General features: G+C 41.3%; 1 protein-coding gene across 1 annotated transcript in view; it reads left to right on the top strand.

Moving 5' to 3' along the window:
• Nucleotides 1-24990, top strand: part of RTN1 (reticulon 1) — a 225860-nt gene that overhangs the window by 100552 nt on the left and 100318 nt on the right. The window contains exon 2 of the mRNA XM_042943389.1: nt 19740-20513. Within this exon, the coding sequence (XP_042799323.1) occupies nt 19740-20513 (774 nt within the window). The remainder of the gene's footprint in view (nt 1-19739; nt 20514-24990) is intronic.

The raw sequence follows: 24990 nt of genomic DNA, 5'->3' as shown, positions 1-24990 counted from the left end.
CTTAAATTAGGCATGACATTTTATGAATGCTTATGATTCACACACCTCCATGGTGCTCACAGATGCACTTGGGTTTTAATTTTGTAAAAGTTAAGGAGCCAACTTGGCACCTTAAAAAGCAATGCCTGCACTTCTTGCATAGTTCAGACTGATGAGTTTACCGGCAATTCTTGGTTATTCTTAGCCTGTTTGGTGAGCAGCCCACTGAAGACCCCTGCAGAGGCCCATGATTTTGATAGATTCCATGGCTACAGTTGGCTCCCTCTGCCTACTCTGCCATTTTGTAAGTATGGAATCAAAATATCAGTTGGGGAATGAGAGTATAAAAGGGTCATCACAAATCCATCACAGCTTTTAGAGAAATAATTTAAAATACAGATCCTGTCGGTGATGGGTGACTTTGATATGAGAAGAAGAGCTCGTGTCATTACATAATTCTTTAAATAAAATATTCAAGGCTGCCAAGGCTTCTGGGAAATAGACTTGGTTTGAAAATCTAAGTCTTTATTTTTATTTCTGAATATTTGTAGTTGATGCAATCACTGTTAATTCCCATGAATCTCTAGTTTATAAAAATGAAGATACATACATACATACATACATACATACATAGAGCTTAACCACATCATTAAGGTTTTCAATGATAAATTCTTAGACACGAGTAGAGGTCTGAGAATATTGAATTGGCCTTAATGCAAACTAGATACATTTGCATACCCCAAGAATCTAAATAAAAGGAAACCATGCATTAATCCTTGAAATCCCAAGTGTTATATTGTTTTGGCTTTTGCTTTGTTTATTCTATTGTGTTCCACATAGCTAGTGTCAACTACATCAGACAATCTTTTTCTTAAGACTTGGACTTTCCCATGGCTTTACTCATTCTGTGTTCTCTGTTTGGGGAGGGTGAGACTCCTATCTCCTCCTGTTGCCATCTTTCCATCCACCCAAAAACCAGCTCCTGTCGATGCTCCTCCATATCCCACAGGTCAGAAAGGATGGCTTTCTCCTCCCACATTCCCATAGTGCATTGTCCTGTATCTTCCGTTCATTACCTTTCATCCCAGCTGTCGCCAATGTACTGTAAACTCCTGAAGGGCAGCAGACTACCCCTTCCCTTGGTATCATAAGAAGTGCTTGTTGATGCAGTGGGTTTTCTCCCCCCGAACCAGCCAAGAGGTGCATAGGGCTTTGATGTTTACAGGGATTGTGTAGACTATTGTGTGATAAAGGCAAAGAGAAATAGCCCTTTTTATCTAACTTCTGTTTAAATTTACTCTTAATGCAAAACAAGACCTGCATGGCTGATCTTACAAGACTGCATTTCAGCGTTCTCAGCTTCTTGCCCCCCTGGGACCGGTTCTGTAAGGAATGGGACCTAGGACAGTTCTCATCAGTAATTCTGGAATTCTTGAGGCAAAACAACTCATTGCTGGGGAAAGTGTTCACCAAAAATGTAATTCATTTCTAATGAGGTTTAGTAGTGAGTCTTTTCATATTCATGTTCATATTACACAGACTAAGGGAAATGCTTGCTATGTATCGATACTGAATTTATTCAGGTGGCAAATCAAAAAGCATGTTTCTTAAAGTACATGTGTTAATGGTGTTTTGAAAAACCCTATAATGGAGATTGCAGTGCATAATGTTATGACTTCATGAGAAAGGCTTTCCGGCTATCACTGTTTTCACTTAACATTTGCTAGATACCCCAGAGAGAATTTCCATTCTTTTGAGTAATTGTCTTCATCAGCTCAGACTGCTATAACAAAATACCCTAAAACAGGAGGCTTATAAACAACAAAAATGTATTTCTATTTCTCACAGTTGTGGAGGCTGGAAGTCTGAGGTAGGGTGCCAGTGTGGTCCAGTTCTGGTGAGGGTCATGTTCCGGACCACAGACTTCTCACCCTGTCCTCACGTGGTGGGGAGCGGACAGCAGCAAGCACTGTCACCACTAGGGGCGCTAATCCCATTCATGAGCGCTCTGCCCTCATGACCTCATCTAAATCTACCACCGCGAGTTCCACCTCCTAATACCATCACACTGGAGGGGTAGGGTCTCAATATGTGAATTTGGGGGGTTACATTCAGTCTATAACAATAATGAACACACAAAAAGTCAAGCAGGATAACATCAGAGTTAAAAGCAAGTGCTTTACAGGGCACCTGGGTGGCTCAGTTGGTTGAGCATCTGACTTTGACTCAGGTCATGATCGCACAGTTCATGAGTTCGAGCCCAGCATCAGGCTCACTGCTGTCAACACAGAGCCTGCTTCGGATCCTCTGTCCCCCACTCTCCCTGCCCCTCCCCACTTACATACTCTCTCTCAAAAATAAATAATACATTAATAACAACAACAAAAAAAGCAATTGGTTTAGAATCCAACTACCCAGGTTCAGATGCTTCAGCTACTGACAGGATGACTAGTTTGTCTCGGTTTGTCCAAGACACTCCCACTTTTAACACTGACAGGCCTAAGTCCTGGAAAACCCCATGGTCGTGGGCAAACCAAGATGATGCTCACCCTAGCATTATGTGATGCCTTGTTTAAGTCACTTACTTCCCCTCATTCTCAGTTTATTCATCTGTAAAATTGGCACAATAATAACACCTGCCTCACAGGGTTGTCACAGAGTTTAAATGAATTAATACACTGACAGCTGTCAGCACGGTGCTTAACACATAGGGAGGTTAAATAAATTGGTTATTGTCATTCTTTTTATTAGGCAATATAATTTTGTTTAACGGTGAGACACATGGAATTTCATGAAAGGAGGGAAGCAGGACTAGGTTAACATGTTAGTGGCAAAGTATAGTCATTTCATGGCTAAGACTGCCTCCCCCCCATCCTTGAGTCACTGATAGTAGAAACTGGGGCAGAGGAGTGAGTGTGGAGGAGATGTTTAGTTCTCTAAGTACAGTCCAGGGCCCTGTGGCATGTGGGCAAAGATGCCAAAACCAGACCAGATTGAGAGCCATGATACATCCACCGTTCTGAGGTACAGCGACCCCTCAGTTACCTCCAGTGATCCAGTCAAACTGAGGGCAAGATAGATGATATAAATTCTGATTGTAATCACTACACCATTACCAGGCCTTTGGAAAAGCTTGTCTTAGAATATACAGCTGCTTTGAGGTTTTATCTTTTTGCTGCCAAAGAAGAAGGAATTTCTTAAACATTTGGTGAGTCCTACCTTGTAAACGTAATCATTCGATAAAATTTATTGAACTCTTATTAAGTGCTAAGTACTGTGCTAGGGGTACAGAGACAATAGGACCGTGCTTGCCCTCAAATATCTCCCTGTCTAGTGTGACTATAAGACGAGGTAGACAACCATTCATATGGTTCGTCGCCAACTGGTTAACTGATGCATGTGGCTTTCTACATAAAGGGGATAATAATGGTACATCCAGAGAGATCAGGTACTCCAGGAAGGGACCTATCCCAAGACTTGATATAGGGGTATAGTAATTGCACCCTGGTATGTGGACAAGAGTAAGAAAAACAGCGCAGTCAAAATACAGGCAAGGAAAAAGAACTGAAAGCACAATAGGGAAATTTGAAAGCTACATATTGCCTCTTCTCATCTTTTGGTCTCCCCTCCTCAGAGTGGCCTGTGCATCTTCTTGAAAGTAATCCACCCCTCCCCACTGATAGCCTTTTATTTTTTCTCTTGTTTGTTTCCTTCAGACCACTTATTATAACTGTAAGTTGTTTTATTTATCTGCTTTGTTAGAGCACAACTTCAGCTGCTGTAGCAAAGAGATGCAAAAATAGAGTGGCTCAAACAAGCTAGAATTTTATTTCTCTTAACAGCCCAGAAGCAGGTGAGGGTCTGTCCCAGGAGGGCATCCAGGAGTTGATTCCTTCTGTCTTGAATGAGCATCTTCTTTGAAGACGTGAGCCAGAAGCAACACACATGGCTCTCATTCACATCCCAGTCATGTGGCCATATTGAGGTTGGGATCCTCCTAGATATGGCCACATGCTTCTGGACAGTTAAATAAGAGAAATGAAATTTGAGTTTGTTTGAGTCACTCTGTTTAGTATTTAGCTGGGTGACCATATGGTAGATTCCTGGGGGTGGGGGGGGGTTATCTATTTCTAAAGGAGAGAAAGACAGAACAGACACAGGGGGACAATTAGCAGTCTCTGTCATGCCTGCATAGTTGTGGCTTTGTTTGTTGTTTGTTTCTGTTTTCTGTGGGGCTAGGGGGTATATATCCATCTCATTCACTGTTATTTCCCCAGAAACCAGGATAAGTGCTCATTAGCACATTATAGGCATTCAGTAAGTATCGAATGAATGAAGTTTTAAAACACTGGGAAATAGGGGCACCTGGGTGGCTCAGCCGGTTAAGTGTGATGGTCTTGATTTCTGCTCAGGTCATGATCTCACAGTTGTGAGACTGAGCCCTGTGTCGGGCTCTGCACTGGGTGTGGAGGCTGCTTAAGATTCTCTCTCTCTGTCTCTGCTCTTTCCCTGCTCACGTGTGTGCTCCCTCTCTCAAAAAGAAAAAAAAAAACACTGAAAAATAAACACTGATTTTTAAATACAAATCAAGTTTATTATATCATTATCAGGTTTGGCTTTTTAGAATATTTATTGATTGGCATGATGGAAACCTTAAGCATTAACATGCTGACTGGCAGGTACACAGCAAATATTCAACAAGATAAATCACCTTCCATTTCTTTCAGTCAAGAAGAAAAGATTCATGTATAGACTATAAGGTATGTTAAGAAATAACTTTGAAAGTATTAATTTTGCCATTCACAGAAGAAATCTGAAGCATTAAAGAATTGAATTAAAGAATTCCCTTAAAGGGTATCATTTTCAAAAAATCAGGTCTCTGGGATCATCTGATGAACAATTAGCAGCAGCTAACTGGCAACTGTACAGCTGTTTTAATCCTTGGTTTCTTTCCAGAATGTAAGAGCATCTGCCTTACACACTTCCAAGTAAATAAAAAATACAGCTGACCTTTAAACAACATAGTTTTGAACTGCAAGGGTCCACTTACATGAGAATTTTGTGGATAAATACAGTACAGTACTGTAAATGTGTTTTTTTCTCTTGATTTTCTTAAAATAACTTACTCTTTTCTTTTCTCTAGCTTACTTAGTTTAAGAATACAGTATATAATCCATATAGCATACAAAATGTGTGCTAACTGGCTTTTTATGTTACTGGTAAGGCTTCCAGTTAACAGTGGGCTATTGGTAGTTGAGTTTTGGGGGAGTCAAAAGTTATATGTGGATTTTCACTGTGAAGGATGTTGGTGCCCCTAGCCCCCACTTTGTTGAAGAGTCAACTGCAATATGTTTGAATAATATGCATGAGTTTGGAGCAAAAATAATAAAACAAAGATAGAACAGAAGGTATACATCGACTCTTTCCTGTTTTCTACACACTTGAGGAAAGAGGAAACTTGATTCTCTGTTTTCTTTCCAACTGCTCTTTTCAAGAAATGTCTATTTCAAAAAAAAACTACTTTGTCTTGAGAGGCAGATTAAAATTCCAGCTGTTAAGCAATTTTTAAAAAACACACCCTTAAATAGAATTGACTTTTGTTTGTGGCTCAATCTGTTAATTCGGTCCTTAACTAGAGCAAAGTACAATTCATAGGAGTCATGATTCGCGAAAGAGCTCTGAACACCAGATGCAGGAGATAATGTCCTGCAGATTATTTTAAAGAATTTTTAAAACTATGAAAATTTAATGCTTATATTGAATTATTGACATAGTAATTGGTTGTTGGTTCCTCTTCCGGGACACATTTGATTGTGGCTTCTGCTCTCATGTCATGAAATCGTACAGAACAAAGAAATTCAGTATCCTCTGCAGGCTCTTATTTATATTTATGGTTTTACCCAGAATATTTTAACTGTTCACATACTAGCTTGCTTAGGGTTTAGTCAACTTTTTTACCTCAAACATGACAGATTCCTTTCAGACTATTCAAAGAAGATGACTGTGAGACGGTGTCCAAACTTTAGATGGAATATATGGAAATTCAAATAACTTTGTGAATGTATCTGACTGAACATCAAAGCAGCCACACTTCCGTCCTTAGAAATTCTTTACCTATTTTTTAGCCTATTAGGAATCCTCCACATCCTTCAAGGTTGAGCTTCAATGCTTTCAATTCTGTGAAACTTTCCTAATCAGCCATTTCTGTACTAAAAAAGTCTTTCTTTTGAACCCACTTCCTCCAGTCTCTTTGACAGCGATTCTGTCTGAAGTCTGGAGCTCCAGGCTCTACTTAAATGCGAGTCCTGGTGGATGTTTACTCTTGTTTCATAGCATCTGCTGGAAACAGCCCTTTTCTTAGCCTCTGTATTGTTGAATCCTGCTCCTTCTTTGTTTTCTTCTAATTCTTCCAGTTTGACATACAGGTTTGGCACAAAGAAGAATGTTTTACTAGGCCATTTTCAAATAGCTATGTAGTAAAGTTCAAAATAGTTACATTCTTGAACTTCAGTGGTCTCATAAAAAAGTCATGTACTCAAGGGATGTTTACTGCAGCATATTTTTTAAAAATGTTTATTTATTTATTTTGAGAGAGAGACAGAGAGAGACAGAGAACGAGCGGGAAGGGATAGAGAGAGACGAAGACACAGAATCCGAAGCAGGCTCCAGGCTCCGAGCTGTCAGCACGGAACAGGACACGGGCTCGAACCTACAAACCGTGAGATCATGACCTGAGCTGAAGTTGGACGCTTAACCAATTGAGGCGCCCAGGCGCCCCTACAGCATAATTTTTAATAGCAAAAGAATGGTGGCATCATAAATGTCCAACAGAAGGGGAGTGCCTGAATGAGAACATTCATTCTATGGAATACTGACTTTTAAAATATAAAGCAGATCTCTCTCTCTGTCTCTCTCTCTCTCAGAGAGAGACTAGGAAGTAGGGATAGGGACTGTAACTTTTTAAGTTATGTATGTTTATATTTTTAAAAAATTTTTATACTGATCATGTATTATTACGTTTATAATTTTAAAAATCACACATTTATTTGACATGACCCCAAATGTATATGCTGCCATTGTGGAAGCTATTTTTGGACTAGAACAATCACTGGGTCCTTGTTTCCCACCACTTTTTATTTTTTTTTATTTTTATTTTTTTATTTTTTTTTTGGAATTTATTTATTTATTTTATTTTTTTTTTTTTTTTATTTTTTAATATATGAAATTTACTGTCAAATTGGTTTCCATACAACACCCAGTGCTCATCCCAAAAGCCACCACTTTTTAAAGTCCTCATGCTGGCTCCATCTTCCCAGCTATCCCTTCTGGCCTGAATTCCCTCTGCTTCCCAAGCAATCCCTCCTGTTGGAGTCGGGATTCTTTGCAACTCATTATTTTGCCTTTGACTTTGCTATTATTTCTGCCCCGGAGATAACCTCTAACTGCTTCCCTCTGCCTCTCTAAAATCATACCTATTTTCAAAGCCCCGGAGCAAGTCTTGCTATCCTTTCAGTAGCGGTCCTTCTCCAAATTCCTAAAAAACAAAGTATTTTTATGATCATCATTTAGGTAGTTTGTACTAGAAAAATGCAATATTCTAGTTACCCCTTAGAATGTTCAGGTGATTGAAATTTTGGATGAATGTCAGAAATTATGCGTGTTTTTTTTTAATTGATTGCTTATTGTTTATTGTCCTTTTCTTCCTGGGGTTAAAAGGGAAGAAAGTGGGAAGAAAAGAAATGTTGATAGAGTTTCCTGACTTAGCACTGAGAGCCACTTGGATCAATACCCCCAAACTTTGGCACCTCAATGGCTGAGTTATTGTCTTGCTCTAAACACACAGTTTACCTCAGCCCATAGATCAGATAGCTCAGGGGAGCAAAATGAATGCTGTTGTTGATAAAGGACATTAATCTTTCTTGTCACTTCCCTTGGTTAGTACGGCTACCTCTGGGGTCTATTTTCTGTACACCTAGTAGAATACATTTTCTCTATATATTTTGATCTTGACTCTGTGTGTGTTTGTGTACTTGTGTACACATGTGCATGTATGTGTGTGTGTGTGTGTGTGTGTGTGTGTAAAAGGCAAAAGATTTGCCTTTGAGTCTACCAAGTGATGTGCCCCAAATTCCAGTTTGAAGCTAATTTGCCCCAAGATGTCATTCACCTATTTCTGTTTTATAAGATGCATTCCAATATTAGATTATATTTGAAATCAACAATGCTCAAAACACAAAATTACATTTCAAATATTCCATGACTACCAAAATATAGGAGTTAGATTTTGAAAACTCGAGGAAGAAGAAATGCTGTATAAAGGCAAAATGACAAGTAATGATAATATTGAAAAGAAAATATTTCAAAATATTAACATTTCAAAATAGAAGTCTTCCTTCTACCCAGGTACCTCAAAAAGGCAGTCAGTTTAAGAGTTTTTAAAATCCACTTTGATACAGTCTCAGTTAAATCATAAGTTCTCGAACACACACTTTCTTGCCACAACCACTTAACAATTTATGTAAGAAACGAACATTGATCAGCCATTGAAGTCTACTTTGTGCAGGTTGTGCAAGACAGGTTCTTCCCACTTTACTGCATTATTAGCTATGACATGACTCCAAATCAGATCCATCTAGCTTTGCTTAAGCAGCCAGCCACAAACTGTTTAGTCTACTTTAATCCTTGCAGCAATTCTGAGAATAGTGCTAATAGCATCCGCTTTGCAGTCCGATTGCCCTAAATCCAACTTTTGGTCCTGCCATTTCTGGTTGTGTTCCTCAGAGCAAGTTCCTTAACCTCTCGAAGTTTCGATATCTTCTTCAATAGCATGAGTGTGATTTAAAAAAATGTGTCATAAACTGTTGAAGCTGGAAATGAGATAATCTGTGTAACTATCTTGTTTGGAGCATAGTAAGCATGTAACTTACATGTTCGTCGTTGTTGTGACCTTCCTCTTTTCCTGAGAGTTTAATGACATTAAAGATCAGTAACTCGACGAAAATGGAGCTCCAGGTCCTCTTGACGCCTGTGATTTTTCTGTCACAAAACGCCATACCCTGAAGCCCACCACACCACATGCCATGTCCTGTCTTGTCGTCATGTCACACCGCCGTGTACCACAGCACAGCACTGCGCACCACACCATACCGTGGCATAACAGACTTCCTACCGCATCATGACTCATCACATGCCACGTCATCTTTCTAACAGAATTATCCCTCCGTTGTCATCCTCATTTGTCCTTCCTTATGTACCTCTCAAAGCGGTACATGACGTTGTCTTAGATCCCAGTGACCTATGCGACCTATGATCAGTTCTCCACACTGGCACAAAACCCAAGACCTTCAGCAGAGGATGCAAGCCTGCGGCACAGGTCTGTGTCCACCAGAAGAAGGATATCTTTTTTTTTTTTTCCATCAAGACACAGTATGGACTGGTGGCAGGCAGCCCTACAGGGACGGCCCTATGCTTTGTGGCTGTACATTTCCCTTTATGAAACATATTCTAATGTGAAGTCCCTAATGCCAGCATTAGCTTGATTTTGTGGATTATGCCAAACTGAGGTAAATTCCATTCCTAGGGTCTTCTTCAGTGTGTTCTAAATGGTAGATGCAGATGAGAAAGAATGAAATCCTGCCATTTGCAGCAACAGGGATAGAACTGGAGGGTATTATGCCAAGTGAAATAAGTCAGAGAAAGACAGATATCCTGTGTTTTCCCTCATATCTAGAACTTTAGAAACTTAACAGAAGACCATGGGGGAATGGAAAGGGAAAAAAATAGTTACAAACAGAGAGGGAGGGAGACAAACCATTAGAGACTCTTACTACAGAAAACAAACTGAGGGTTGATGGAGGGGCGGGGGGAGAGGGGAAAGTGGGTGATGGGCATTGAGGAGGGCACTTGTTGGGATGAACACTGGGTGTTGTATGTAGGTGATGAATCATGGGAATCTACCCCAAAACCAAGAGCACACTGTACACACTGTATGTTAGCCAACTTGGCAATAAATTATATTTTTAAAAAATGATAGATGCAGGTCATAGGCAATTATCATGAAAATTCTTTGCATCTGAATTTGATGTCTTTCAAGCTTATGAAAAACACCCAGTGCTATGGGTTAAGTGTGTTTTGAAATTATGCAGTTATTTAGAAACAAAAGAACAACTTCTATGCCCACAGGTTTTGGTTAGCTTGCAGATGCAACATGAGCCAACAGTGCAGGGCAGCAGGTGTAAAAGTTTGTGAATCAAGAAACAGACTCTTATCTGTAGAGAACAAATTAACGGTTACCAGAGGGGTGGAGGGTGGCGGGATGGGTGAAATAGGGGATGGGGATGAAGGAGTGCACTTGTGTGATGAGCACCGAGTGATGTATGGAATTTCTGAATCACTCTATTGTACACCTGAAACTAATATAACACTGTATGGTAACTATACTGAGATTAAAATTAAATTAAATTAAATGAAAAAGTTTGTGAGTAAAAATAGAAAGTTTAAGTCATGGGAATCAAAACTGGTAGGGGAATTATCTCACTGTCCCACCCTGTATTCATCAGCTTATGGTCAGGTCCAGCTCAGGTTTTAGAGGGAAAAGGACATATTGCAGTGCATTCCCCAATGGAAACCACCAGTGTGATGAACCTGGAAACATATTTATTCACTCCATAAGTATTTACCAAGTAAAATCTATTTGCTGGCTAGCAAGTGTGCACAGCATGAGGGAAGCAATGAGGCACAAGGTGCAGTCTGTAGCTCCTAGGAACTCAGTGTGCAGAGAACAGAACATGTGAAGGAGAGAATGAAGAAAGTTAGCCTGAGCCAGGAGAACCTCAGAGAGGACATATTTGTCTTCACACCTTTGAGCATCTGTCATGTGGAAGAAGGAAGCTGGGGTGGGGCTTCCCATCAGAGCTTGTGCAATCCTGTTGTTTTTCGTTTTCTTTGTTTTAAAATGAAATTAAAACTTTAAATAGTATACATTCATTTTGTGGAAAAAGGAAAATGGTTTTTAAAAAGAAGGACACGATGAAAAGTCTTCCTTCTACTTCTGTTACTCTCTGTCCTGTCCCAACCCCATGGTTAATAAATAATTTCTCATGAATTCTTCCAGTGTTTCTTTATGCAAAATATATGCTTGTAATGCAAATATATATTCTTATTTTCGCCTTTTCTTATAAAAGACTTATCATTCTGTATATCCATAGTTATTTCTAGACCATATTTTCTGCACCTTACTTTTCACTTAGCAATATTTATCTGGAAATCTTTCCGTATCAGTGCATGCATAGTGTCTTCATTACTTCATACAACCACACAGCATTCTATGTGTAGAAGCATATAATTTGTTTGACCCAGCCCTGCTCATGAATATTTGACTTAATTCCAATTTTTGTTACTTTAAACTATGCTGTGATGAACAGCTTTGTTCATATTTATTTTACACATGTGCAAATATGTCTATAGACTAGCTTCTGTAAGTAAGAGTGCTGGTTCAAAGAGTAAACGAATTTATAATATGGATAGACACTCCAAATTGCCCTCCTTAGAGGTATATCATATTCTAATCCTACGAGCCTCCATTCAGTATGAGAATGCCTGTTTCTCCCAGCCTCACTAGAGTGTATTGCCAAACTTTTTTGAGTGTTTCCCAATCTGAAAATGGAGAAATGTTATTTTAAGTTTGTTTTAATTTGTATTTTTATGTTCCGGGGTCACTTATATTGATTTTCCCCTGCAAAGTGTTTATTCTTGTCCTTTGTCTATTATTAAGTAAATGGATTGGTGGCTTTTTCTTCTTGATTCCTAGGAACTCATTATATATTAGGGAGATTAGCTCTTTTTATGCCGTATTGTTTACTGATTATTTCAGATGTCTGTTTCCACAAACCTGGGACTAGAGGTGGGGGATGGAAGACGTGAGGGCAGAAGCCAGACACTTAGGAACTGGCCACAGTCATTCAAGTGGAAGGTGATTAGAGTCTCACTGAGGAGGTGGCCATGGAGGGGGAAGGAAGGGAGAAAGATCATGTAAGAGGAATTATGGGGATTAGCTAGATGATTCTATGTGGGGGGAGGGAGCAAATGAACCACTAATGTACAAGGTTAGAGTATACCTTTCTTTTTTCTTTTTTAAATGTTTATTTTTTGAGAGAGAAAGAACATGAGCACGGGAGGGTCAGAGAGAGGGGGACAGAGGATCCAAAGCAGGCTCTGCACTGATAGCAGAGAGCCCGATGTGGGTCTCAAACTCACGAACCGTTACTATCATGACCTGAGCTGAAGTCAGTCCTTCAACTGACTGAGCCACCCAGGTGCCCCTACCTTTTTTTTTCCTATTACCTGTGTGTACATAGCATTGGAGTAATGTGACCCAAAACAATTATTTTCCTCCTTGGGAATCAAAGAGCAATATTCTATCAACAAACGGTAAATAGGATAGGATAGTTCTTTTTTATGTTCCAAAGAGAATTCTTTACAGGGCAGGGGTAACTTAGAGCTTTCTCTGTATTGATAGCATTAAGAGGAGAATGCATCTGAACTGGGTGGGTAGATTAGATAGTGATAATGGTTGTATAACTCAGTGAATATATAAAAACTGCTGATTGTACACTTCAAGAGGGAATTTTATGGTTTGTGAATTATGAATCAATAAAGCTGTTTAAAAAAAAGGCAAGGGTAAGTCTATGTAGGGTTTTAAGGACCTTTTCTGAAGATCTAAGTAAATTAGAAATATTTACCTCCTCTCTCCCTCCAAAAATGATTGCCCCCCAAGGAAGGTCACAGAATTGCATTTTTACCTTGGATGGCAAGCAAAAATGTATCTCACACCCCAAGCTCTTCAGAATTTCTAGTCCCATTTTATCTCCATGCTCTGCAGCTTTGTGTTTTCCAAGGCGCTGCTGAGAACTGTCAGAGAAACTTAGACAGTGGTTTGTCTGCCAGGCCAGGATTTTTCCTCTAACAGAATTTTCTGCTAAAGTGAAAACTCACAGGCAGTACATACCCTGGCTCTTCATACAGGAAGATGACAAAAAAAAAAAAAAAAAAAAGAAAAAAAAAAGAATGTAACAACCCCCACCCAAACCAAAAACTTGCTGAATCATTTTTTATTAAACATTAATTTTGCAGTCTCAACAGCTAAATCTATTATCCTGACAAGCAAGCTTTCAATAAGTCAGCAAATTGGGGAAGAAAGAGTAGTTACTCATATTCTTGAACCCCCAAACTTGCCATCAGCTTTGGCTTAGAGTCTTTTGCTAGAGAATGCAGGCTCATTTTTCTTCTTTTTTCACTCTATTAACTAATCACCTAGATAAATTTTTAAAGAATGGTGTACCTGGATTTTTCAGCACCCATTTTTCATGTTAAATCACAGGCCATTTAACTTCAGAGGGAGAATATTTTCTAGGTGACATAGAGGCTCCTATAGCCTCCCTGGTATATTCATCCTTCTTAAATGGCTCTGTTGTCAAATGTGTCACAGCCTCCGTGCTGTGGGCCTGCTGATATCTCCGCACTCAGAAAAGATGAGTGGGAGTTTCAGGGAAAAAACCTTACAGCCTAAACTCGGTGCAGGCTACTGCCATCCATCACACCGGCAGCCTAAGGGCAGACAACTGTGGGCAGAGGGAATGCAGATTTACTTTGGGTCAGTGCTTCTGGCCTTTAAGTCTTGAATTTTAATGTGTATCTCTCTCTCCACCCCCACTGTCATTACAATTTTTTAATTATACCCCCCTTTTAAAAATATACTTCTCAATTAATGGGGCTAATGTCCCCAAACTCTGTTAAGCATTGGCTCTATTCAAACAATAATTGGTGTTTTCTGTTTTGTTTTGTTTTGTTTTGTTTTGTTTGTTTTGTTTTGTTTTGTGTTGTTTTTTATCCAGGGAGAAGGGTAAACCAGATGTTTCTCTAATAGAGCACATCTACCTCTGTGCTCAGAAAACCTTTTTGGTATAATCAGTCTTTCTTTCTGGCACTCTCTGTTTCCATTCAAAGCAGTAAGGGGGGGGGGCTTTATTGAATATAATAAGTATTACGTTAAACCATAAACGCCTTCTCTTCACCCTGAGGAGTCAGAATGAGCTCTAGTCACAAGGGAGAAAGCTCATCCTTGGACACTGAATTCTTCTGTTCCTTTACTGTCTATTGTCTTGTAAGTTTCAGCTTTTCACCTTCAAGTTGGTCATCACCACATCCATGAAAGGATCTATGTCATTTGCATCACTAGAAAGTACATAAGGAACAACTACCTGCTCCTGATGCTTTGCGGACAGCCTTGGCCTTGCACTCTGGGGACTTCAGCATCTAAGGCAGACCCCAGAGTGCAACACAAGGGTGATTTGGCTATACTTAACTCTTAGCCCGTAAGACCTTGATCACACCTCGTTACAGATAAAGTACCAAACTAACAAATAGATGGGAGTGTGTTGTAAATGGCTAGTATCCTCTTTGGAAAATAGAGGTAGTAATCAAATCTACAGCTCTCATTTATTGAGTGTGTGCTCCGTGCCACGCACAGAGCTAAGTGCATTATGTCCTCTAATCCTCGTAACAGCCTGATACAAAAGGAGCTATTAACTGCCTCCATTTTCAAAATGAATGAACTGACACACAGAGAGGCGTCCACAGAGTCTCCCAACAGACAGTAGTAGAGCCACAATACAAAACTAAGCTGTAGGCCACCAGTCCCTTAAGCTCAATTCTGTGAGGAGGAGTCAGAGTTTAGGAGCTGAAGGATTTTAGGATTGAAACTTTCCTCAGGAAATGTAAAAACCACCTTCCACAAGCCATCTTTACTACCTCATTCCTTAGTATCGCCAGAGGATTAAGAATATAAAATAAAACAAAACAAAACACCTACCCTTTATGCAGTTACTGAATTTGGCTAACTCATGATTAGTATTTCTGACCTAGGACATGGACGGATGCAAAAGCCTGATTTGATTCCCACATGTGCTTTAATGACAATAGTTTTAGCTTATTTTCATTCTTCTTCCTCTTAGCTTTTGGCTAGAAATAGTGGCCTGTGAATCCTTTGGTTTTTTTATTGTGAGCCCGTTCCTGAAAAGTTGCTTGTAAATTGAAAATTTTAATGTCAATCCCATTTAAATGCATCCAAGTCGTGAATTTGCTGTGCCTTCCTGTATAGCTGCCTCCCGAGACAGCATCTGCGGGTCCGCACATTGACTCTCGAAGTGCATCTGCCTCCACGCAAGTCAGACTTCTAGATGGCCAGGGAAACAGCTGGAGAGAATGAGGAAGTCAGACGTTCCAAGGAGTCTTTGGTTATATAAAGAAAGTAGTAATTTCTAGCCCAGACAAGGAAAGCACTTTTATTTGGTGGATTTGTATTTAACAGTGTTCCTACTGAGGGCAACTGGCTTTTGCTCTCTGCCTCAGTTCTCACATCTGCCAGCTCTACAGGAAGTGCTGACAAGAATTAATTGGCTTTCCTGAGCCTTGAGGCTCAGTTCAACTTCTCAGATCTATAGTCCCACAGGACTCTGCCCTCACATAATTTACTGTCTAGAAGGACTTTCGGTTTTCAAGAGTTCTGTCTGATAGGCACTATATAATGCATATACATTTCAGTAAGTTAGACCTTAGAGAAACTTTCAGGGTATTTAGCTCAGTTTAAGAAAAGGGGACATTATTTGTTGTTTTTACAAGGGTCCTGACCTGTTCGCACCTAAAACGTGTGGTTTATACAAATGCCTTTATTCTTCCTCCTCTTGTTGGTGTGGCAAAGGGGTCCTTCCAATTTGATGTCAGGCTCTTTAAGCAAGACAGAGCTGGTAGGCCAGGAATTTCAGGGGTGGGAGTTCTTCCTAACTGTTGATTCTGTTTATAGACTGGCAGATGATGTAAATGCACTCTAGATCCTATTCCCTTAATTACCAACGTACATCTGGGAAGCCCCTATTCTTTGTGGCATCACCTCAGGGAAAATTATATTGATTCTCTTTTACAGGTAAGGAAGAAGTAGAGGAGGGGCACCTGGGTGGCTCAGTCTGTTGGGTGGCTCAGGTCAGGACCTCGCAGTCCGTGAGTTCAAGCCCCGCATCAGGCTCTGTGCTGACAGCTCGGAGCCTGGAGCCTGCTTCAGATTCTGTGTGTACCCCCCTCTCTGCCCCTCCAATGCTCGCACTCTGTCTCTCTTTCTCAAAAATATAAATAAAGAGTAAAAATAAATAAATAAAAAAGAAGTAGAGGAGGTTGTGTCTGATGACAGGGGCAGCCAGTCAGTATAAATAATCATAGAAAGGTGGAAGGGACTTCTGCACTTGTCTCAGCAACTTCCGCCCACATGCTTGCTCCTGCCTAGACAGATGCCGGGCCTCTCTCTATCTGGGTGCCCACAGGGATCCAAACACTCTTGTTCCCAAGATGCAGGACCATACCCTTGTTGAGTAACTGGAATTCTAGACCGTTCTTTCACATGATAGATTAAAAACATCCTCTTTGTAACTTGCATCAGTTCTAATTTGTTCTGAGGAGCTGCATAGAATAAGTCTACTCATTGATCGATTGGTCCGTTTATTCATTTTGTATCAGACACTTACTATGTGCAGTATAGTGTGCAAGACATGAGCCTCAAATTCCAGGAGGTGACAGGTTAGTAGGACATAACATGGACACATGCCATAGGAGCAGAATAAATTAGCTGCAACAGGAAAGAGGAGGGAGGAATATAGGAAGGGGTCAGGTCCTGACAGTATGGTCAGCAAATTCATCATGGAGGATGAAGCATTTAAAAGCTACTTATCTTTAATGGCTTGAGGCTAAAAGGCAGAGATTTGGACGTGAAGATTGGAAGGATGAAGTGTTGGAGAAGTGATAGGTACGTTATAAGAACCAGAGCTCAGAGTTTGAATTGGTGCGTGGAAGGTAGGTCTAGAAAAGCCGGTGGAGTAAGTGTGAGACTGTGAGGGGTTTTGTGTGCCTGGAGTGGAGGGTCAGCGAGAGGAGCAGTAGAGATAGGGCTGTGAGCGAGGCCATGTGGCGTTCACCTCATCGCAAATGCCAGCCTGCAGAGTTTAAGGATTATCCAGTGATTCAGGGCAAAGCCCTGGGGCCAGTGGCTGAGCTGTTGACAGCTGTGTGTGGTACGATAACTGATGGCAGGAGACTGTGGGCAACATGCCAGGTATAGACGTTATGGGCCAGGAGCCCTGAGGTGGCCCCTGCAGTGACAGTGTCAAGTGGGAGTTGAATGACAATGACTGTGCCACAGCCCTGGAAACCACCTACTGCATATTCTCCAGGGGAGCATCCTTGTCCCCACGGCCCACACCTCCACACTGTTTATATCCATGGGCAAGCCCCTCCTTACTTTCAGGCAAACAATTACTTAGTAATGCATGGAAGTGCTTCCAGAGAATTGTGGTAGACAATCCCCAGATCCAGATGTCTGTAGTGAAATACCTCAGGTTTGATTTCCTGCCTCTGGTGAGGTCTACATGTAGGCTGAACCCATATAATGAAAGAAGCTTTGAAATACTTCAGGGTAGAGGTTATGTGCGCACATATGGATTTAACTTTAACAGCTTTTTCTTTAATGGTGTATGTATGCTTCGGTAATAAAGTCCATCATTACCATTATTCCTTCTGTAATTGAGCTTTTTGTTGTTGTTGTTGTTGTTGTTGTTGTTGTCGTCTAACTTGAAAAGAGGAGCTGCCTTGGGTAAAGGAAGTACAATTAGAAGCTTTGCCAAAATATACAGATTTGAACTGGTCTGTTTTTCACAAAATTCTGCCACTTGCTCAATAGAGGATCATTATCAACTTTGGGGGATCTTCCAACGTGTCTTCTCACACAATCCTGTTATTTGTGTTTTATTCTAAACTTCAGATTACCTTCTTTTACTTTGCAAGTATTTATTGAGTACTTACTATGTGCCAGGCCCTCTTCTAGGTGTTGGACTGCCTCAATGAATCGAATATTCAAAGATTCCTGCTCTCATAGAGCATATTTCAACAATCGATAAATAGGTAATAAATAAATAGGTTAATTAAGTGGTATTTTAGAAGGAGGCAAGTGTTACAGGAGAAAGAAAAGGTAGAGAGAAAGGTAGGAAGGTACAGGATCACCAGGGAGTTGGGACGTGAGGGCTGGTTGCAATTTGAGAGAGAGTGGTTGGAGTCATCTTCCTTACGAAGGTGACCTTTGAGCAGACTCGGTGGTGAAGGGGTCAGGTAGGCAGGTATCTGGGGGAAGAGAGCTCCAAGGAAGGAAAACAGCAAGTGCAGAGGCAGGGGGGTGCTAGAGACGTTGTGTTTTTCCATTCCCCAAGCAGTGGCTTAAGCAACCAAGAAGAGAGCTAGGAGAAGACAGAAGCCAAGTTTGTTTGTGATAAAACTGGCTCAAAATTACTTCAAAGAAAATTCTACAAATCGATTTAAGGTGGTAAAAAGGGTGTTAGGGGATGTTCCCTCACTTTGAGACTTACTGGATTTGAATCCTGGCTGGGCCACCTTCTCTTTGTGAGATCTTAGGTGAGTTATTTGGCCACTCTGTTCCTCTGTTTCCTCATCTGTAAAATGTAGTTAATGATAGTACCTATCTTCTAGGATTGCTTTAATGATTAAGTGAATCAATATTAATTAAAAGCTTGGAACTCTCTCTGACGCATAGCAAGCGTTCAGATATTAGCTATTAGTATTATTGTATCACTGCTACTACTTTGTTTACTTTTATGAGTTGGTGCCCTGGAATATTCTTCCAGTGTGTCCTAAGGGCTTAGTGTATATTTGTGCATATGTATGTGTGTGATGTGTTGGGAATGTGGGGCTTAGTTTATAAAAGAGTTGTGAGAATTAAGTAAAATCACACTGCTTAACACATGATAAGCCCTCAATAAATGTTAGGTTTTCCCCCCTCTGGCAGCATTTTACAGCAAAGAAAAATTACAGAGGTTTCCCCTCTTCTCGCTATTAGTGAAGTTTTGGGCTGGTTTATGGGCATGAAATCCAGGTGAAACCATTGCATTGAGTCAAACTTTAGAAATTTGCTTTGTTCTTAGCACCACCAGTGGAACCAATAAATTCCCAGTGGGTCACTTTGAATATCACTGGGAGGTAGAAGATGGGCAGTAGGCGGGTGAGTAAGGAGGGAAACAAAATGAGGGGAAAACCGAAGAAATAGGGAAGTGCTTATTAAGGTGATACTGCTTTGGGATGAGGCTATTGGAAAACTGGGAGTCCCTTTCTCTGAAGACCTTTAAAAAGAGAAGGGACAGCATAAATCCAGGTGGAGCAGGTGGCCCTGACTGAAAGGGCCAGGCCAGAGGGTCTCTTGTGGCCTCTCCCAGCTCGCTGAGTCTCCAAGAACAGCCCCTCTCCCCACTTGGCTATCCCATTGTTGGATTTACAAACTCGAATCAGCCTACATTTCCAGCTCTATTTGGAGTCATTAACACTTGAGATCCTAAGAGGGCCAAGAAGGACCAAGTCACTGTATATTGAGATAGTAGATGTTGAAAATCAGCTTTCTAGTCCTCTGGGATCTGTCCCCAACTTCTCTTGGTGTGGCAGCTTCTGTGAACCTGTGTGATCTGCCACCCGGAAAACAGCAGTGCTGAGGGCTGTGAGGGAGACCAGGAAAATGAACATGAGCGTGCTCCGAGGGGACTCCGAGGGCTTCAGGAGAAAGGATACCATGTCTCCACAGGACGGGGTGGGTGATGGGTTAGGCAGGAGAGAGAAATGAAGCCAGACACCCACTCCTTGTCTGCTGCTGTTTTGATTCATAGGTGCGGCAGATGTCTCCAGTGCCACGGATCATACCTTTTCAACAGCATCAAAAGATGGAGAAGGATCGTGTTACACATCTCTGATTTCCAACATCTGTTACCCACCTCGGGAGGATTCTACATATTTCACTGGAATTCTTCAGAAGGAAAATGGCCATGTCACCACTTCAGAGAGCCCTGAGGAGTTGAGTACCCCTGGGCCCTCCTTACCAGATGTGCCTGGGACAGAGCCTCGTGGCTTATTTAGTTCTGATTCTGGAATAGAGATGACTCCTGCAGAGTCCACTGAAGTGAACAAGATCTTAGCAGACCCCCTAGACCAGATGAAAGCAGAAGCCTATAAGTACATTGACATAACCAGGCCAGAGGAAGTGAAGTATCAGGAGCAGTGTCACCCCAACTTGGAAGAGAAAGGCTTGGACTTTAAGAATAAGGACATTGAAATCGCAACAAAATCTGAAGAGGCCCGTGAACCGGAGAAACCAGCTCCTGTGGAGGGAAAAATCCTCAAGGACCATTTATTTGAAGAACCAACATTTGCACCTTACGTAGATGATCTCTCTGAAGAGCAGCACAGTGCTCCTCTGATCACTGCCCCCGTCAAAATCACACTCACTGAGATCGAACCTTCTGTTGAAACTGCGACCCAAGAGAAGACCCCCGAGAAGCAAGATATCTGTCTGAAACCAAGTCCTGATACAGTCCCCACAGTCACCGTCTCAGAGCCTGAAGATGACAGCCCAGGATCTGTCACTCCCCCATCTTCTGGAACAGGTAAGGGAACTAGTGTTCCTTGCCTTGGGAAAACCCAGGATTTGGAAATCTGAATTTTAAAGGGATGTAAATCTGCATTCAAAATATTTTACTATAAGGGTCCCTTTAAGTCTCAGTTTAACTAATTTAATTAAACATACAACTTTTTCAATCTTTTTTTAGTGTTTATTTATTTGGAGGGGTGGGGGGCAGAGAGAGAATCCCAAGCAGGCTCCACACTGTCAGTGCAGAGCCCAACACGGGCCTCAATCTCATGAACTGTGAGATCATGACCCAAGCTGAAATCAAGAGTTGGACGCTTAACTGACTGAGCCACCCAGGCCCCCTAACACAACTTTTTCAGTCTTGTGCCCATGGTACAAAGTTTGACATCTGGGATTTTCCTTAAAGTCCTATCAGATTTGCCTTATAAAGTGTTTCTTTCCTCATTTGAAGACAGAGGTAAAGATCACTGAAACATGACAATCCTCATGTGGCTCCACTATTCAGAGCAGAGAGGGAGGTGCTGCTTTGCAGCTAGACCTCCAGGTCACCTGGAGGCATCCCAGAGAGAGCACCTTAGCTGTCCTCCCCAGACCAGCCAGGCCACCTGGGACAGGGCATTTCACATTCCTCAGCCCAGCTCCATGTCTGTACAATGGAGGAGGGCTGGGGTGGACTTCAGGGTCTTCAGAGGGACATGAACAGTGAGAGGAAACCTAAAAACAGGATACTCTTCCCCTCCCTTCAATCTCAGCAGGATCATTTTGGTCTTTTTACTTCGTTGAAGTGCTGCATACAGTTTTACTTCTTAAACTTAAAGGATTCATTTGATTAGAGTAAAAAAGTTCCAAATTCACTAAACTATGATCTTTTTCATCTTGAACATTCTCCTACTGTGACCTAAGGCTGGGTGTTAAACCATACTCAGTATATCCTCTCAAACACAAAGGGGTCTCCTATACACGGGTGAAAGGCCAGAGTGGTAGCAGGAGTGTCCCCACCCCACCCTGGGAACCTAGTCCCAGGTGGCAAAAGTGGAGCCTTTGTATCTCTACTTCTTTTGAATGTTCACAAGGTATCAGGATAGAGAGAACCATGAGATGTCTTTGGATCTTCTCCTGCCTCCAGTGTCTGGCATTCTTACCTGACTCAAGAGTGATTTACAAACCTTTCTGATTAAAAAAAAAAATGATTTTCAGTATGTCAGGAAGGAGCTTTGACTGAAGTCTTAAAACAGATCCAAAGCCTATTAGGAGCAATTGCTCTAAATCCTGATAATGCAGTAAGTCCAAGTGTTAGAGAGGACTTAATGTAAGTCTCTCCTGCCCTGTTTCTCTAAAGATTTTATCATCAATTCCTCTCCTTCCCCAACCTGATCTCAGACTCATTCAACTAAAAAGCTCCAAGGGTCTTAAAGATCCACTGTGCCACCTCCCTGATTTTCAAATTCATTCATTCACTCAACAAACACGTTCCACATACTTTCTTTTGGTCAGGCACTCTGCTAGGCACTGGTGAGGTTAGAACTGAAAAAACAAAAACCAGTTTCTACCTTCCAGTGGGATAGATGACCAAGGAAATAGTCACACTAGTGTGATCTGTGTTCTGAGAGAGGGAAACATAGCATGCTGAGGAACATCGGAGTCCAGCAGCTCCCCAGGTGAACAGAGCAGGAGGAAATAAAGGTGAAGGGGAGGGGTGGCCTTCCAGTCCGAGAAGGCTCAAGGACATGGAGGTGTGAGGTCACAGTGAATTTCCATGTGACATAAATTGAGGTTTGGATAGTGATGACAAATAAGAAAACTGAGGCTCCAAGTGAATTAGATATGACTTGTCCCAGATTACAGGATAAGGTAGGGACATGTCCAAGTCTCAAAGCCTCCTTGTGGTCTTTGTGACAATGCATCGTAAAATCCTTCTGTTATCCGATGAGTTGAAGATACTGATGCTTGGAAGATGTAAGCTATAGTATCAGCTGTGATTTCTCAAGCTCCAGGGTTGTCTGGGGATCAGTTGAGAAGAACTTCAGCCCAGTTTCATGAAGAGTGAAATGCTCCAGCAATACAGGTCCATTTACATGGCACCTGCCTCATGTAAAAACTACAGTTTACAGAGGTGATGAGAAAGACCTGATATGATGTAGGGTTTATGAATTATTAAGGAATTTCCTTTTTTTTTTTCTTTTAGTGGCCATAGCCCATTGGGGTTTGGAGCAACTTCAAGATAAGACAAAGACAGATCTGGCTGACATGATCTTGGAGTTTTATAACCTTGGGTTGTCCACTTGACAGCACAGGATTAGGACAATGTTTTCTCTTCAGTTGCTCCAAATAAACATTCTAACCAAAGCTTATTGAAGAAAAAGAAAGTCCCCAGACCCAGTACACAGTCCTCTCCCATGTTCAGCTGCTCCTCTCTCCACAGACACCTCACCTCATAACACCGGAGTCCAATGACAACAGATAAGAATAAAACTAACAGGAAAGATAGGAGGAATTAACTTGCCACTGAGGCCTTTCTCCTTGTTCTTTTTATCCTAAGAGGTTACCAAAACTCCCTTCCCTGTCTTGAGAGCCCCTGGCACTCCAGGCATGTGACACTCTGATAATAATAATGATTCTAATAATTATTAGTAGTATTCTAATTATCTGTCCAATTCTAATAATTCTAATTATGTGAATTACGAATCAGGAGAAATTCTCATTTAGAACAATTTTAGCCACACACCCTGAAGCTTAAGCAAGGAGTCTAATATATTTCCTTCACTTCCAATAAATTATTCCATTTTGTAAGTTACTCCAAAGTACTGAGCTATTTTCATCATGTTAAATAATATATTCTGAGGTACAGAGGCAAAAATTCTTACAGCTTACATATTGGAAATGTCTTCTCAGCAAAGACCAGTCATGAACACAAGTAAAGCATTCTAGGAAAACGTACTAAGGGCCCTGACACATGCCAGACCATTGGCCTACTGGCACCACAGTGTTTCTGACACAGTGCCTAAGAGTATGTTATGGAGGTCATGGATGTTCTTCAAGATGTTGGCCTCAGAAAGGACAGCAATCGAGAGGTCATTGTTAAACCATCCCAGCTTCCCTTAGTAAAAAAAATAAGCAATAAAAAGTAAATCAGTTTCATAGCATCTGAAATTTCACAGAGTCTGATTACAATAATGAGTGATAGAGTGTTGGGCGTGAAGGGGTCAAGGATGGCCTCTTTGAGGAGGTGACATGTGATCAGAGATCTGAATGAGGAGAAGGAGCTTACAATTCAAAGGAGGGGGTTAAATGGGGACCCCAGGTACAGAGGAAAGCAAGTGCACAGGCCCCAAGGCTGTATTATTTGGGAACTGAAAGATGATGCAAAGAACTGTTAACCTTAAAAATAGCTATTTTGCCAGAAAACACTGATTTATTCAGGAATGGCAGAGCATTACAATTCAGGACATGCTATCTATGGTAAAACCATAGGCAAGTCCAACAGAGGAGAAGAACATTATTTTATGGGTAAGACCAAGGAAGTTGGGAGGGGTTGTTCTGAATGAAAGTCCATCAGAGAAAAGCAGGCATTCAGAGTGATGATGGTTTCTCATTGGCCAAATTGCAGGGGTAATCAATTTCTTCTAGAAGAGCCAATGTACATCTTTTTCTGTTGGGACCTGTAAGTGATCATTCTTTCCTGTTGATGGTTCTTCTGTTGAGGTCTGCAATTGACAATTCTTCCTGTAATTGACATTGAGTGGAATAGCACCCCCTTCTAGCCTCTCAGTTGTTAGTGAGGTTTCCCTTTATTAGTTTTTACAGGGACAAAGGAAAAGTATGGCATAGATCAGAGTCAGAGGTGGGGGCGGGGGGCAGGGCCCAGATTGTTCAGGGATTCACATGCTAGGATGAAGAATTTGGATTTTGTTCCAAATGCAATGGGAAACTGCTGGAGGGTTTTGATGTGGGAAGTGACATCACTCATTCACTCATCCATTCACTTAACAAATATGTGTTGACCATTTATGGTCATGCATGCCAGGCATTGTCCCATCACCACTGGGAAAGCAGTGCTGAAACCTAACAAGGTTTCTGCCTGCACAGAACTTATATTCTATTGGGAAGACTTACATACAAATAAATAAATGTGTAACATAATATTAGGTATTTATAATGGTAATGAAGAAAAATAAAGCAAGATATAGAGTGAAAGAGTGATGGGGTGGTTGTGAGGAAAGTCTTCTCCTTGCTGATGCCTCTGAGCAGAGACCTGAAGTGGGGTAGGGAAGGAGCAAATCATGATGACACGTGAGGAGGAGGTACCAGGCCTGGAGCTGGGAATGTTTTGTGTGTTCAAGGAGCAGCTGCAAGGTCAGTGTGGCCAGACTGGGGAGAAGGAAGGGAAGAGGGGCAGAATCAGATGTGTGTTCTCAAACGATTCTCTGGAGGGTGACTGAAGAATGAGCCAGGGGCAAAGGGGAGACCTGAATGGCAACATCATTCACAGTTGG

The sequence above is a fragment of the Panthera leo genome, chromosome B3, assembly GCF_018350215.1.
Source record: "Panthera leo isolate Ple1 chromosome B3, P.leo_Ple1_pat1.1, whole genome shotgun sequence".
Classification (NCBI taxonomy): domain Eukaryota; kingdom Metazoa; phylum Chordata; class Mammalia; order Carnivora; family Felidae; genus Panthera; species Panthera leo.
Note: the sequence above shows the minus strand (reverse complement) of the source record. Positions and strands in the feature narration are given on the sequence as shown.